Source organism: Protopterus annectens, chromosome 2.part1, assembly GCF_019279795.1.
Source record: "Protopterus annectens isolate FY-2018-M chromosome 2.part1, PAN1.0, whole genome shotgun sequence".
Taxonomy (NCBI): domain Eukaryota; kingdom Metazoa; phylum Chordata; order Ceratodontiformes; family Protopteridae; genus Protopterus; species Protopterus annectens.
The window spans coordinates 1561503050-1561520714 of NC_056729.1; the positions used below are offsets into that span (position 1 = coordinate 1561503050).

The window sequence follows — 17665 nt, forward strand, 5'->3', positions numbered from 1 at the left end:
CTACTATCATGGATGGCTGTATGATGACCAATCCAGTCAATTCTCGCACTCACACTGGGGACTCCACAGTGGTAGGGGAATTAATTGGTTCACTAAGAGGTCAGCAGACAATATACTATCTTAACAGATAAAATGTGAAGGAAGAAATGCACCTTGACACCAAGCTCCAGGTTACATTACTGCACAAGAAACATTTGCACCCAGTGTCTTTACACAGGAAGTGCTTAAGTTGCTTTCTGAAGTTCTGATAGGATTCAGTGCCATTTACATTAATCAGTAGGGATTCCCAGATCTTTGGAGCTATTGGCTGGTTGGAGTTCACTGTTGGCTATCTTATGTCCACAGAGCTGGAACGTGACCATTGACACTTGTCTGGGCAGGGATATCAAAACCAAAAGTGTTGCATTTTGTTTTCCATGTTAAGGAAGAGCAACTGGTCATGCTCTTTAATTTTATTTCTTGCGTTTTCTTTAACATAATGTACTAATTGGTGGTACTATTAAGAACACTGCAGTGGTGGTGCTGCGGTAGCGTTGTCGCTTCACACTAAGACGTTGTCCTGTTTGATTCTCAGCTAGAGCGTCTTCTGTGTGGAGACATGCATGAATGGGCATACCTTCATTGAAGGTTGTGAGTCAGGGCCGGCAACTCGGCATGTAAAAATCTACTGCCAATCATTAGCAGACCCGAGTTCCGCTGTGGCAACCCCTAACCGGGAAAAGCCGAAAGAAACAACATTAAGAACTCTCATATTTGTTGGTTTGATTTTGGGTCCCAATACCTTGGCTGCACTTAAATTTGTGGTTTAATTTATTCAACGACTTAGCATCTGGAACTTCTTATGACTGTGTCAGTCAATCAGTTTATGTACGTTTCACCTCATGCAATTTAAAAATTAGGTTCATAGGTGTGTACTAGGCTAATAGCCCTGGAGCCTTTACAAGCCTAGCCTATAGGATTACCCGGACATCGTGCCACCCGACCTTAGTTCCCAGTGCTTCTGTCGAGTAGAGCCACTGGAGTGATCCCCGGGGTGAATTTCCCATCCACTCAAGATTTCTCTTGAAGAGGGCCAGTGAGGTGCTCTGTTTGACATGTATAGGAAGTCTATTACATAGCATGGGCAGTCTCTGGGTTATGAACCTGTCCCTCCAGCACTTTCTGTTGATTGTGGTAATGAGATTGAGCTCCCTGGAGCGTGTGGTGCGGAGGGATTGGGACTTCTTTAGACGCAGCATTTCTAACAGAGCTGGGTCAGACATGACTTTATAAGTCAAGCAGAGATCACTTCTATGTAGGCGAAATGAGACAGAGAATAGTTGGAGTTTTTGAGTCTGTCCATATAGGACAGGTGTTTAAGGCCTAGGATCCTCTTTGTGAGATACTTTTGCGGCCTCTCCAGTTGTTGCACGTGTCTAGTGAGGTACATACCAAATGGGGCATTGTACTCTATGATTGGCCTAATGAGGGAAGAGTAGAGGGAGACATTGACCTCTTTCTTCCTGGATGCAAAACCCTTAGTAATGAGATTTGCCACACAGAAGGGCTTTCTGACCACAGTGGCAGTGTGGTGGTCAAAAGACAGGTTGCTGCCAACCTGTGTTCCCAGATCTCTTATGACGCCTTCTGTGTTCAATGGACTACCACCGATGTGGTAGTTCATGGGAACTGGGTTTTTCCCAAATGGGATGATGTCATTTTTTGGCACTGAGGTTAAGGTCATGGTTCTGACACCAGTCCTTGGTCTCAGTGAAGCCTTTCTCTAGGATGTCAGCATCACTTGAGGAGTTAAATAATGGCACCCAACTTGCAACCGTCTGCGAACTTTGTCAGCCAGTGTCCCTTCGTGTTGGACTGGACTTCTGAGAAGTAGATACCAAACAGGAGAGGACCCAGGACCGATCCCTGTGGGACTCCACTCATGATTGGTCAGTAGTCTGACTTGGAGTCAGCTATTTTCACACTGTGGGTTTTGTGAGCCAGTTTGCAACCACCTAGTGATATAGGGGTTGATGCCTAGCTTAGTGAGTTTTTCTATGATTCCTGAGTGGGGCATGGTATCAAAGGCCTGGGCCATATCAAGGTAGGCAGCATGAAGAATCTTGCCTTCATCCACAGCTCTGGTGACTGACACAAAGAAGTCTACCAAGTTGAGCTGGCATGATCTACCCTTCACAAAACCAAACTGTGTAGGATCCAGAGTTTGGAGATTCCCTATATCCTTGTTTATTAGGTCCATGATGATTAATTCCATAGCTTTGCATATCAAACTTGTCAGCCTAATGGGGCAATAGTTCCCAGGGTCTGTAGTCGCTCCTCCTTTGTAGAGAGGGATGACTATAGCAGTGGGCCATTCAGTAGTGACAAAGCCTGAGGTGATGCTGTGATTGAACAGGGCACAAAGGTGAGGTGCCAGTTCACTCTGTAGTTCATGTAGAACACAGCCAGGGATATTGTCAGGTCCCATAGAGGCTGTATTCCTGGCCTTGGACAGTGCTGTTTTAACATGTGCAGTAGTAATACTGAGTGCCTGGCAATCTACTGGTATTGTGATTGGTCCTTTGGGGGGGGGGGGTTGGCACTGAATCTGTCGGCCAGTATACTGGCAATATTTGTTGGCTCGGTATAGGAGGCAACATTGTGCAGTAGCTCAGAGTAAATCTGGGTATTGCCGTGGAGGTTCTTTACATAACTATAGAAGGCCTTGCGGTTGTCTTTACTATCTATTGCAATTCTGTTTTCATTGCTAGCTTTAGAGGATTTGAGGAGGGATCTCAACTTTTTGTCGAGGCTGATAAGGGAGTTTTTCCAGTCTTAGGATTTCACCTTATTCCGCGTCAGTTTCCTCCTACTGTTGTAGAGTTTGTTTATGCCAGGGGACCACCAGATTGGCTTCCTTTTTTCGGAGGAGAGCGTCTTGGTTCTACTAGGTATGGCAAAATCCATACATTTGTCTGTGTGTTCATACAGTGCACTGGTGTATGATTCAGCGGTTATGCAGCTATTCTCCATTTGCATGGGTGCGGTGAAGTTAGTCACCCCTGTTCTTAGGAGCCCAAAGTTAGTTTTGGAGAAGTTTTCATGGTGGTTACTTTTGCAGGGGGGGGGGGTGGGAGGGATGTGGAATTTCCAATGTGATTAGTTTGTGGTCGGATCTAACCAGGGAGGAGTTGACTACTGGTGTAGAGAAAAGGTCACCCATGTTAGTAATGACCAGGTCAAGGATGTTGCTACCTCTTGTGGGGGTAAAAACGAGCTGGTCCAGGGCATTGGAATTAAGGAATTCCAGGAAACAGTGGCCAAGCGTATTGGTACATGAGTAGTTTTCCCAGTTAATGGACGGGTAGTTGAAGTCACCCAGTATGAGAGTGTTAGGTTGGAACCTAATATTCTCCAGGGTGCTTAGGAACGTGGAGTGAGTGCCTTGGGATGTGGTTGGGGACCTATAACAGGCTACAACCTGAATCGCTGTCTTACCCAATGTTAGCTGCACCTGAAGTATCTCTGATGCACTATGTTGGGATACCAGTCTGGAGGTGTGTGCATCCTTTATGAATATGGAAACACCACCACCTTTGGAGCTTCGGTCCAAATTCTGGGGCCGAAAGGTGTGGAATGAGTTACAGACTGGTAGTGCAGGGATGCTTTCTGCTGCCTTGAAACAGGTCTTTGTTGCAGCACAAATGTCGATGTTCTCCATTTTAAGGAGTCCTTCGAATGAGTGCATTTTGTGATTTAGACTTCTAGCATTGAGCAGCAAGACCTTCAGATTGCATGTGTTTGTAGCTGTTTATGGTGGTAATTTCGTCTTTGGAACACCACCTAAAAAAGGCACTATAGGGGGTGCCAAGAGCCTTGGCCAGTATCCGGAAGCCTAGGCGTAACAGATACAGGCCATCTCTGGCAAAGCATCGACATCTGTCAATCATGTTATCCCAGGCAGACAGATACTGGATGCCCTTAGAACGACACCAGAAACTTAACCAATTGTTGAAATCAATCATTTTCTGCTTGTACTGTGACATTCTCGGTGATGGTAGGATGCTGCTCAGGGGCTAGAGTCATACCCGCCTGGGCTACATAATCCGAGAGCTCCTCCATGTCTCTTTTCATGTAGTCCAGGGAGGTACATCTCAGGTCATTCACACCCACATGTACAATGGCAGAGTCATATTTGTACCTGTAGTTGAAGGACCTGAGTGCGTGCGTTATACGGTGGATCCTAGCACCTGACAGGCAGCTGACTGTTACTTTCTCCTTATTCAACCTAGTGAGTGGGACATCAGTGTGGCTCACTATCGAGTCATCTATGACTAGTGTGCTGGCCATGCTGTTTTGCCTTAGGGCCCTTGGCTGAATGGCACACTGTTTAGGAAAGTTATGTGCCGCGTGATTAGTGTGGTGTTGTGGTTGAGTGCATTTCTGCCTTGGAGGTCTCTGCTGTTTGGATAGATTTTTATTGAGAGCCTCTGCAAAGGTGGGTGTGTGGTTTGTGTTTTTATGTGAAGGCAGTGCTGGTGTGTGTTCTAGAGGGCTGTGTGTTCCATGTGGTGTGGTGCAAGTGTTGACCTTCTCCTCTTGACCAGCTACTCCGGTCTTGGCTGGAGAGTGTGTGGCTTCCAATTTGGAAATATAAGAGCATCTCTCACAAGTCTGAGTGTTGGGAGGTAAGAGGAGAGGGTTGTCGGTGTACATGAGGCAGTTGCTACATTGCCTCAAGATGCCCAAGTTCACCAGGTTAACAGGAGAAAACACAGGGAACTGGCCTTTAGACATGCCTGGAGGGGATGGCATTAATAAGTACTGGAGCTGTTTCCTTGTAAAACATTTAGTGCTGGTAGCACTTTTGTGTGCTACAATAATTGCTACAAGAAGTCTGGTATGGTAAAGTGCTAGACTAATAATCTAGTAAAGTATTAGGGCTCAAACATGTCAAACAGTATTTTCTAAAAAGAGTTTATGGATACAATTAATTTTGTTTGTATATTACACATAGTAATAATGCTTTGCTTCACTTTGCTGACATTCTACTGTTTCCAATCATTCTGTTTTAGGTAAGCCTTACTTAGTTCCCTGTGCAGCGTTGTAATATTACTGTTTTGGGTTTCACTGTAATGAGTAAATAAGCAAACTACAAAATGAGAGTAATGATTACTATAATGATAATTATATTGTACAAAGTATATAAATTATAATTTTATATTATATTATCTACCTATGTATTCACATATACTGTAGGCATATGGTGAATATGCTTAAAGTTGTTAGAAATACATAATCTCACTAATAAAAGTACAACTGAATTGCAAGGAAAAAAACAGAAATTGCACTGTAAGTTTTATTTATTTACCTAGCACCCCCAACCTTTAGTTACTATTTTTTTAATTTAATACTGTAATGTTTTCTCACCCCACAATCATACTTTTTGCTCAAAATCAAGAAGAAAATCAAAAACACTGGGGGGGGGGGACAAAGACTTTAATTCACTTAGCATATAAATAGAAAAGGTAGTTACATCTTACTATAACGTTCCATCTGTGTTGTTGATCTTCGTTCATTCATTACGGATGGGTTATTGGTTCCATCCTCGGAACCGAGCCAGCCAATATAAAGCTTGCATTAGCCAAAAACTCTCGAGTCAAGGTCCTACTCAGAATGCTCGGCTTCCTGTTACCTCAAATTGAGATTGCAAGTTGATAGACAAAAATAGAGGCTACCTCTGGTCATAACAGAGCTACAATACAGGAGTATACGAGATCAACCTGGAACCTCCGAAGGTGGATGGAGGGTGGGGGGTAATTAATGAACGAAGATCAACAGCACAGATGGAATGTTACTGTAAGACATAACTTCTTTCTTCTTTACCGGATGTTGTTAATCTTCGTTCATTCTTTACTGATGGGACAGAGTCCCCAGTTACCTGTATCTCTGGGTGGCCCTCATGGAAGGACATTTCTGAGCACCATGGAGCCAAAAGAAGTTCTACCTATGGAGGCCAAATCCAACTTGCAATGGAGAATAAAGGTATGAGGTTTGGCCCAAGTCGCAGCTGAGCAAATATCATTGAGGGAAGCCTTAGCATGAAAAGCTGCTGAAGTTGCCATAGACCTTGTAGAATGTGCTTTCACTCTGAGGCAAGGTGACATTGTTCTTATTGTAGATAAAGGTAATGCAATTTCTCAACCACAAAGCCAATGTAACTTCTGAGACAGGATGACCTAGTCTTGGTCCAGAAAAAGCCAGAAATAGTTGGTCTGATTTACAGGTAGATTTTGTTCTGTCCAGATAAGATCGTATTTGCCTATGAACATCCAAAGAGTGCAGGCAATACTGTCCCCTGTTAGAGTGGTTAGGAAAAAATACTGGAAATTTAAAAGATTGGTTGATAGAACTCTCCGACACCACTTTTGGTAAAAAGGAAGAATTAGTTCTCAGTGATACTCTATCCTTATGGAAGATAAGACAGGGAGGTTTGATGCATAAAGCTTGAAGTTCTGACAAGTGTCTGGCCGATGTGATTGCAATTAGAAACAAAGATTTCCACGAGAGATATTTTAGATCACATGAAGATGCAGGTTCAAAGGGGGGGAGCTGTTAGGGCTTGCAGAACCAAGGCCAAATTCCAAGGTTGTACTGGTTCTCTAAAGGGAAGTTTTAGGTGAAGAACCCCCTTCAAGAATGTTTTACAGAGAGTCTATGTGACATGAGCAAAGAATCCTGAAAACCAATATGGAAATTCAAAATGGCAGCTAAATGCACACGAATAGTAGAGGCAGAAACCCCAGAGTGGAAAAGGTGCGATAAGTAATCCAAAACCACCGAAACAGGGGCTGACAAAGGGTCTAACTGTTTATTCGCTGCCCACAGAAAAAAAAATTTCCATTTATTGAGATAGATCTGGTGGACGATTTATGAGATGCAATAAGAATATTTTGTACTGGGGACAAGAGGTTTTCCTGCATGGCAATCATTGGAAGTAGAGAAACCAAGATGCCTGCTTCAGGGTTGTTACACTGGGGTGAGTCAGTCCCTGCGGGTGAGTCAGTCCCTGCGGATGGGAGATCAACGTTGGGGATGGATTGAGGATTCACGGCTGAACTAGCAGGTGAGGCCAGAGGAAGGGGAACCAGACTTGTCGAGGCCAATATGGAGCAATGAAGATCACTTTGCTTTTCAACTGCCATGCTTTCTTCAGAAATTGGGAGATGAGGAGGATATACATAAAGTAGATGCGAGGGCCAAGCGTGGACTACAGCATCTCTCAGTGACTGTCCCCGAGGGGGGATCAGAGAAACTAGTTGCTGCACTTGAAGTTGGTTGGGGAGGCGAACAGATCGCAGCAACGCTGGCCCCAGTGGTTGAAGAGTTTTGCCACCATCACAGGGTTGAGGGACCAATCGTGAGGTTGTAGAATGCACCTGCTCAATTTGTCCGCCATCACACTGGAGCTCCCAGGAATGTGCATTGCAATTACAAAGCAGTTGGAAGCTATCACCCATTGTCATATTCTCAAGGCCTCTCAGCATAATGGGTAAGACCTGGTGCCCCCTTGCTTGTTGATGTACTAGGTCACTGACATGTTGTCTGATTGGATTGCAATAGTCCCTGACTGAAGGATGGAATGAAATGCTTGCAATGCTACTAGCACTGCCCTCAGTTCCAGGATACTGATATGCAAAAGGGCCTCTGTCTCCGACAAGATGCCTTGGAATAAGTTTCCCTGACATAGCCCCCCCATCCCATCAGGTGGTCACAGTGGCTTTCGGCTGATGGGTGCTGAAGGGGCGAGACCATTGTTGGGGATTCTGAGACATCCACCACAGTAAATCTTGCTTGCATCTCTGAGATGCACTTATCTGAAAATACAAAGGATGTTGTAGAGGGTACCACTGAGAGAGAAGTAACCACTGAAGGAGCCTCATGTGGAATCTGGCTAGAGGAACAATGGTGATCGAGGCTGCCATCGACCCCAAGAGTTGGGAGTATAGATCGAGCTGGAGATTTGTGGTGACAGAGCAGCGGTTGAACCGGTTGCCTTATTCTTTGAAGCCTGTGGTCAAGAAGAGATGCTGTTCAATTTCTCATGTCCAACAGTACCCCAATGAATTCCAAAGACTGGGCTGAGATCATGTTGGACTTCTCTCAGTCTACAGTAATTCCCAGGTGTTGTGCTGTGAAGAGAGTGTAGTGCAGGGCTTCTTCCAGTAGACACTTGGTGGGGGCAGTAAGGAGCCAGTCGTCTAGATATGGAAATGCCTGGAATCCTTGAAGTGGCAAGTGAGTGATAACCACTGCCATGTATTTGGTGAACACTCTAGGGGCTGCAGAGAGACTGAAGGGCAGTGCTTGAACTTGGTAGTGACTGGCTCCTATGCGGAAGCGGAGGTATCTTCTTGAGCGTTTGTCCATTTTTATGTGGTAATACGCATCTTGACATCTACAGAGCACATCCAATCATCTTCTTCCAAAAGAGAAAGAATAGACTGAACCATGACCATCCGGAATTTCTCTGTTTTTACAAATTTGTTCAGTGTGCTAAGCTCCAGAATTGGTCTACAGTCCCCTGTCTTTTTTGGCACTAAAGAACTTTGAGTAAAAACCAGATCCTATCTGGTCTGGAGGGACTGTTTTGATGACTCTTTTGTAGCAGCTTTTGGATTTCGTGTACTGCTGCTTCTCTTTGACTGGGTGGAACGTTGGGTAATACTCTGGACGAGGATGAAAAAAGATGGAAGGGGATGCGCTAGCCTCTGGATATTATCAGTTGTACCCAAGAGTCAGTGGTTATGTATTGCCAGGCAACGGGGTACAAGGAAAAACTACTCCCGGCCATTTCCAGAGTTGAGCAGTCAGGCAATGCTTCAGGAGCACTGACAGGGTTGGCCAGAGAAAATCTCTGGATCCCTGGTTTCGCGGACCTCCACTGCCCTGAAAGGGGAGTCTTCCACTGGAGCTTTCCCCCTCTGCCTCTAGGGGAGAGCTCGGCACATGCATCACGAAAAAGAGCCCTGTGATTTCCTGTGCCACATCTTCCTGCTCCTCTGATTTCTGGAGTAGAATCGTTAGGAGTGGAGTGTCTGACACCAACGGCAGATAGGGTCTTGCTATCTTATTCCCACCTTGCCAGCATATCTTTAACTTTAGGGCCGAACAAAAAATCGGCCTCGATTTGGGCATTCATGAAGGAAGCCTTAACGGAGACCACAAAGGTGCATACAGGCATGTCACCCGGTGACTATACCCATACCTACCGCTCTAGCCGCTCCCTCTGTTACATGAAAAATAAGACACATGGAAAAATTGGAAATGGACTCTAGGGTGGCTGAGAAGCTACGCTGTCATGGACCTCATCAGAAACAGCTCCTGCCAAGGTTTCAGAGAGTTGGTTGATAAGATCCCTCTGGAGCCTTATAAAGTGTCCCAAATAGTTCAAAGACCTTACAGCAAAGGTTGATGAAGCAAACACATGCTTCCCTAATCTGTTTATCTCCTGGGACTCCTTGTTCGGTGGATCGACAGTTTGGCTCTCTTCTGTCAAGTCTTTCTTAGTTGCAGCCATCACCACCATGGCATCTACTGGAAGACCTCATGACCAATGGGGATGCTCAGCTGGGGGTGATAAGATTTTATCAGGCTTCCACGGTACCGCTTCCAGGGTGTCAGGAGCCTTCCATGTGCGCTTGACGAAGAGCTGGACAAACTCATCAGCCAGTGGGGTAGCCCAGGAGGTAGGGGGCCGAACACGAAAGGCCTGCAGGAATATTGATTTCTCTGAGGAAGGATTAGAGGACTTCCAGTCACCCCTCTAAGGATCTCGAGGATGTCACCAAAGGACACCTCATCAGAGGGTGACCGTGGGGACCCTTCCCCATCATCAAAGTCCATATCTTCGGTCAAACACTCCTTAGTGGAATCCATGTGCTTCCTCTTGCCCGAACCTTTGTGGGGTACTTCCTCAGTGGGAGGTTCTGGGGAAGACGGCAAAGAGGGAGTCTCCTGAGGGGGAGAAACCTGAGGCCCTTGTGCCCGGTGGTTGTGGTCTGTGCGAGTTGTGGCACAGAGGGGGAAGAGGACTCCGACATGTGGGGTTTGCCAGCAAAGGCAAGTGCCCTTTCCATGGCCTGGAAGTCCCACCCAAGGAGGGATGGGAGCCCGGAACAGAGCACGACAACCTCTGAAACCCCACCCCAATGAGCTGGCCCCCAGACCAGGAGTCTTAAGAAGACTGTGAAGTGTGACAGAGAGAGGATTCATGGAGGGTGCCATAGAAAAAAAAAAAATCAGTGTGAAACCAAAAATGCCCTCCCCCGAACTGGCCTGAAAACAGCCCGATGCCCAGTGCACAGAGGGCCACAAGGATGACTCTGGCTCCAAAGCAAGATCGACTATTGGGGTTGGAGGGAGGGAAGCTGCTGTTGGGCTTCAATACTTGGGTGGAGGTCGAAGGAGGAGTGTACATTGGAGTTTGAAGAGATAAAGTTCACCTGAAGGAGAGAACGTGGGTTCCGACGGTTGAGAGAGACCTCTGGCTACAAGCAACTGGTCAACAAGCTGCAACACATCTTGCTCAAGAGAGTCTCCTGATCGACCTCAGAGAAACCAGAGGGCGATTCTGGCCTTTTTAGAAAAGGACTATATTGGTTACCAACGAATGGATCCAAGGAAGAAGAGTACTTGGTCCTTGCTAAATCGAAAGGTGCAGAGCCCGGAACAGAGGATGTCTGCCCTGAAGAGAATGGTGTCAAAGTAAAGTAGTCTGCATCGACGTCAGCACCATAGAAGTCGAATGTGTCTACACCGTAAAAGTAAGTGTCTGCACCGATGGCTACGGTGCCATTGAGGAAGGGGTCTGCACCGGTAACAATGCACCAGTAACAATGACAGTACCGAAAAGGGCTGTACCAAACAGCATGCTGGTGTTGAAAGTATCTGCACCGCAGAGGAGAGTAATGTCATACTCTGGGATGAAGGGGATAGCACCAACAGTGCCGAAGGAAACTGTACCTGCATGGATGGTGCCGTTAAGGGCTGCGACGTTGGAGCCGTAAGTGTCTGCACTGGGAACTCTGGTGCCAATAAGGAGAACATGGCTGGAGCAAAAATCAACTGGGGTGGTGTCGTGCCTGGAGCCAAAAGTGTCACAGGTGGCAGCGCCGAAGTAGTAGTCATTTTCACCTTTTTATGAGTCAACTCCTGCGATCTCCAGAGGGAGATGAAGTGAGTGACCTCAATGAGGAAGAGGAAGAATGTCTCTTATGGGGTTTAGCAGGAGAGGGTGAGCCCTCCGACCCAGACATAGCCTCACAGAAAGGAGAATTGAGAAGACCTTTCAAGATTACCTTGTTCTTTTTCTCATTAAGAGTCCTGGTCAAAACATTTCTACAAATCCCACACGGGGTATCCACAGTAAGGTGGGAGACATTCAAACAATAGACATACAAGTCATGGCCATCAGAAAGCAGTAACTAACGGCCACAATTCTTACACTGTTTAAAACCAACACTACTTTTCTTATCCGACATAATGATGTGGAGAAGAACAACAATATCAAGAAAAAGAGGAAAGGCTACCCAAAAGGGTAAGAAGAGAGAAGGAAAAAGGATTACCAACGATAGTAATGAAAAATTACCTCACAGGTAAGAAAAGGGTAATAAAAGGAAATAGACTAAAAGAGAGAGTCCTAAGGATATGACAGGGTAGGAGAATAATACAAGAAACTGTTTGAAAAACTTTAAAGTAGAAACAATATATAAACTTTCAAAAAATTATACAGTTAGCTGAAGAGAGTGACTTGACACGGTTGTACAGCAACACGGCAACCGAGATCTGAGGTAACAGGGAGCAGAGCATTTTGGGTAGGACCTTGGCTCGAGAGTTTTTGGCTGACGCAAACTTGATACATGGCTGGATCAGTCCAGCTCGGTTCGGTGGATGGAACCAATAACCCATCAGTAAGGAATGAACGAAGATTAACAACATCAGATCAAATTTACACCAGCATGCACTTTCTGAAGAATACAAATATGAAACTAATACATAGCATTACTGACTGACTGTAATCCTCAGGGATTAAAGGTAAATTAAAAAAATTACAAGGGACGGAGCAAAAACATCAGGAAAAACAGGGACATTCTGTAAATTCAGGGATAGCTCAGCACTATGCCTATGGCCATCAAGCTGCTTTCCAAACCCAAGTAAAATGCTGAGCAGACTAATCACAATGACTGATCCATATAACAAAACAGTTAATCAGTACAGGCATAGTGCTCTAAAATTTCCGTTTGTATGGGAACATTTCGTGCTTGCTTTTCATGAATATATAAATATACATAAAACACCAAATCAGTCCCCACGTTACATTAAAGTCTTTTTTTTTTTTTTTACAATCGCGGTAAGGCAGGGTACTTTACCATACTTTTCAGCTACTAAACTAGCATGAGGCACCCATGTGGCCCATTGACACTGAAAGGTCAGCCACCACGGCACCCAACAGGCACAGTTTGATAACAAAAAACTTATTACAGTGCAGTACTCATTTTAATAATTATCTAGATTAATTTACAGATTGACATGAGACATCCTATTCTGTGAACTCCTTGCTGGTTACTAGGATTCTTGGTATTCTTCACTTGCCCATTATTACACTTTTTTGTTACCAATACATAAAAATATAATTTATCAATCAAAAAACACAGATAAACCAGCAATGTGGTACTGGCAGACACACACAGTAAGCAAAACCGTTCAGGTTAAGGTCAAACTAATTATTAAACATTTAAACTAAATCATGATTGCAAACACGGGGTTAAGAATAACACCTGTTGCAGCTTACCCTTTATAATGTGCTTTGACTTTAACAGAATCGGTATCTGTTGGCATCCTGTATCCGTCCCAAGCAGGCATTATCAACCCAAAATGTTACGATAAGTAGCAGCTCAGGTTAGGTTTAGTGCGTTTGTCCACAGAATTCCAAAGCAAAACGGAAAGGTGAAATAGTTAAAGTATTAAACAATATCCAAGTGAATTCGTGCGACGGTCCATAACATCGGTACCACTTAGTCATCATTTAATGTCACTAGTGGTTAGACTGCTTATAATTCCCATTGCGCTTTAAGAGTTAAACCAAAAAAAAAGTTTTAGCATTTTTTAAAGTCCATAGTAAAAACTTCATTGCTGTTGTACTCTTTAAATACGATAAACTATACAACTGATAAAAAAACACCTGTTACTAGGAAAGGGTCAAAATAAACAGTACAACTGAAGAGCTCCACCACTCCAGTTGCAAGAAGGTTCTAGTTTATTGTTAATCGGAGAACAAGTACTGGAGTGGATTATGAAAATAAATTGTATTCAGAGCCCTAAAGGCTGAGTTCCTGATAATTCCGTGTGGCAGACGTAGGCTGTCGTACGCATCACGCAAGTGCGTACTCTTAATTTCACCTGTGTAAGAATTTATCACTTCTTTATGGCGTTAGAATATAGGTAGTGTTAGTAAATGTAACGTGTCCACTGTACTCCAAAGTAAATATCTGGTTTATCTTTTTTCTAGTTCCATACTTAAATTACAGTCGCCAAAGTCTTACAACACCGCAACACAAAAGAATCATATGGTCTCTGGGGATTTACTCAGCCAGCACCACAGATGGGAGGGGGGGCTGTAGAACAAAGGACACCACCGGAAGTTTTCCGAACATGTTGTACGCTAAGCCAGTATGGAGAATTTCTCTTCGAAATATATTTGTCCACTCTTGATGCAACTAGTTGTATGACTGAGTGCTACAGGTCGAAGATAACCTAACCTTGTAGCGTTTGTAAAGCACGCAACGCCAAATGGAAAGCTGTAGACTTTATGTTTTGTGTAGACAATTTTTATCGGGCACCTTAACTGGGGAAAGAATTCTGTATGTCAAAGGTCGGTGCAGGGGTCAGATAAATGCGTTTTAAATAAGACATGATGGATATACCTCAACTGTCTCTGATTCAGGCACATATTTTAGCTCCGTCCCTCTTAATGCATTCTGAAGCAGGTGAATTTTGAAGAGAAGATAGTGGTTTACGTGTAGTAAATAATGACAATAACAATTGCAGACTTTTTTAACTTCAAGAAATGTGTCCCAATTCACGGTTTTCTAGTGTCATTGTTTCCCGTTGATAGTACATACATTTTGAAATATCTCTGATTGTTTCTGATTATTGCTGGATTTGTCTCCGATTTGTTGAGAGCAGTAGAGGAATGGGTTCTAAACGTGTTGTCAAGTTACAGCTCACATTTGTACTTTTAACATCATCTTTCACGCAAGGGTCGGTATGATTTTAATTTTGTGAGTGAATTTTTAAGCATTCTGTCAAAATGCAGTTGTCGGGAGTTATTCATGTTGTGTTTGTGTCAGGGCAGTAAAGCGTTCACAGTATTTCGCAAGTTTTAGGCTATCCTATATATATTTTTTGGTAAACTTGATGAAATGTACATGTCTCCTAAAGTGACGTAGGCAAATTAAGTGACATTAGTATTTAATTATGCTATTGCATGGCGTTTTATGTTACAGCTAACTTCTTTTGTGTTCTCAACGCTCCCACATAACAGTTTTTAATTTGAAGTATGGAGCGAGCATTATGTAGTTATTAAAAACCCCGTGTGTTTATTTCTTTAATACTTCGTCTATGTATGTGATTTAAGCGTGCAGGCGCGCTGGTCCGAAGACTTTCAAGCAGGATGCGGGCTATGGGGCCAGATGCAAATGATATGTACAGAGGTGTTAATCAAACATGACAAACATTTGTAAATATTGTCTAAACAGTGATGGAAACAGGTGTCTCAACAAGCAGATGGGCTTTACAACATAAGCTTTGTAATTGAATATTGCCTGACAGCTCCTCGTTTGCATTGTAACCAGGAGTGGCCTTAGATCAACTGGTGCCCTAGGCAAAAGGGATCCACGGTGCCCCCTACCACACCATCTGGTGCCCCCATCCTAGTCTAACTACAACAAATATATACTAGAAAAGTGCCCCTGCTACAGCAATGCCCTAGGGGGCCGCCTAGTTAGCCTATGCTTGTAGAAGTAGGGATATTGTCGTCTGACTCCTGCTAAAATATGGCTGCGACTCATGCGAGCACCGCACCTCTTAAGTGTATGTCATTACTAGCAATATTTCTCATTTTGAGTCTTAAAACTTCCATGTTCCTCATTGAAAGCGTCTGTCACACATTCTTTTTTAAAACATTTTTTATTAGATTATCATTTGATATAGGTAAAAAAGAAGTTATGTCTTACCATAACGTTCCATCTGTATTGTTGATCCTCGTTCAGTCAAAGAGGGTAAGATTTGGTTCCACCTTGCTTGTCGATGTACCAGACCACCGTCATGTTGTCTGATTGAATCACAGTTGTCCCAGATGGCAGCAGGAGATGGAATGCTTGCAACGCCCAGAAGCACCACCATCAGTTCTAGAAATTTTTATGCAGATGGGCCTCCAGTTCAGACCAAGTGCCTTGGACTGTCTGTCCTTGACATGGCCCCCCACCCCATCAGGGAGGTGTCTGTGGTCACTGTGGCCTTGGGTTGCTGGGGGAGAAGGGACGAGACCATTGTGAGAGATTGTGTCATCCACCAATTTAAATTCTGTTTGTACCTGTGGGTTACATGAATCATGGCTGAAAGGGGATGCTGAAAAGGATACCATTGGGTGAGCAGTAGCCATTGTAGAAGCCTCATGTAAAACCTGGCCAGGGGAACAGTGGTGATGGAGGCTGCCATGGAACCCAACAGCTGTAGAACCGATTGAGCCGTGGATTTTTCCTTTGAAAGGATTGAAAGTAGTTGCTGCTTTATCCTTAGAATTCTGTGCTCTGGAATAGCAGCTCTGCAGTTTTTTGTGTCCAAGATAACCCCTATGAATTCTGTCGACTGAGATGGGGTGAGATTGGATTTTTGCCAGTTTATGGTTATGCCTAGCCTTTGAGCAATGAGGAGAGAGTATGCCAGGGCTTTTTTCAGTAGATGTCTGGTGGGGGTGGAAATGTGCCAGTTGTCTAGGTATGGAAACACCTGGGATCCTTTATTTTATTTAACATTTGTTGACCGGGAAAGTCTGACTAGGTTCCACAGATCCTGTTTTCAGCGGAGGCCCGGGGAGAAATGCTCCAGAAACATGTCTTTAGAATGTGGGAGGAAACCAGAGTACCCGGAGGAAACCCACGCAAATGCAGGGAGAACATGCAAACTCCACACAGAAGGCACCCCAGCCAAGAATCGAACCGGAGAACCTCTTGCTGTGAGGCGACAGCATTAACTGCTGCACCACTGCGCCACCCTGTCCTTGAAGTCGCAAGTGATCTGTGACAACTGCCATGCACTTTGTGAACACTCTGGGGGCTGTAGAGAGTCCGAAAGGCAGTACTCTGAACTGGTAGTGACTGGCTCCTGCACGGAAGCGCAGAAATCTTCTTGATGGCCTGTCCACCTTTATGTGGCAGTACGCATCTTGAAGATCTATAGAGCACATCCAATCATCTTTTTCCAACAGCGGGAGGATAGACTGTATTGTGACCATCCAGAATTTTTGTACTCTCACAAACTTGTTCAATACACTAAGATCCAAAATTGGTCCCCTATTTTCTTTGGCACCAAAAATAGTCTTGAGTAGAATCCGGATCCTATCTGGTCTGGAGGGACTATTTGAATGACTCTTTCTTAGCAGCTTTTCTATCTCTAGTGCTATTTCTTCCCTTTGACTGGGTGGAACGTCAGGAAGATTTTTTGAAGGGACGGGACAAAGATAAAAGGGAATATGATAACCTCTGGTTATAATCCTTTGTACCCAAGAATCTGTGGTGATGGTTAGCCAGGCAGAAGGGTACAAGGAGAAACATCACCCAACCACCTCCAGAGGAAAGGAGTTGGGCCGCTCTTCAAGAGAGCTGGTAGGATTAGCCAAGGAAAGAATCCCTGGATATCCCCTCTGCCCTGAAAAGAGCATCTTCCCTGTGAGTTTCCCCCTCTGCCTCTGGGGGAGAACTCGGCCTGCGTGTCACAGAAAGGACCCTGAGATTTCTTGAACCATATCTTCCCACTCTTTTGGTTTTGGGAGAAAGCAGGCTGATGGGAAGAATAACTGACACCTACGGCAGAAAGGGTCTTACCGTCCTGTTCACATCTGGCCAGTGTGCTTTTAACTTTGGGCCCAAACAACGAGGAGGCCTCAATAGGGGCATTAAGAAAAGAAGACTTAAAGGGTTCCGCGAAGTTGCACAAGCGCATCCAGGCATGTTGTCTCAAGACCGCAGCTGAACCCGCTGCTCCTTTCGATGCGTGAGATATCAATCGCATAGAGGAGTTAGATATAGATTCAATGGTGGCCAGTTGAGAGGCCACTTTGTCACGGACCTCATCAGACACGGCACCAGCCATGGTTTCAGAGAGCTCAGAAACCAGATCCCTCTGATACCTGGTAAAATGTGCCATATAATTCAGAAACCTGATAGCAAAGGTCACTGAAGCAAAGGTGTGCTTCTCTATCCTGTCCAGGGACTCTGTTAGACGGATGGACAGTCTGGCTTTGTCCAGGGCCAGGGACTCTTAGGTGGATGGACAGTCTGGCTTTCTTCTTCTGCCAGATCATTTTTTGTTGCGGCCGGCCACCACCAAAGCATCCACAGGAAGA

The 17665-nt window shown here is 44.7% G+C and overlaps 1 protein-coding gene across 1 annotated transcript in view; it reads right to left on the bottom strand.

The window, feature by feature from the left end:
• PRKCZ (protein kinase C zeta) overlaps positions 1 to 13623 on the bottom strand; it is a 4411399-nt gene extending 4397776 nt beyond the window's left edge. The window contains exon 1 of the mRNA XM_044063009.1: positions 12833 to 13623. Within this exon, the coding sequence (XP_043918944.1) occupies positions 12833 to 12903 (71 nt within the window). The 5' untranslated portion in view covers positions 12904 to 13623. The remainder of the gene's footprint in view (positions 1 to 12832) is intronic.
• Positions 13624 to 17665: the final 4042 nt, after the last annotated feature.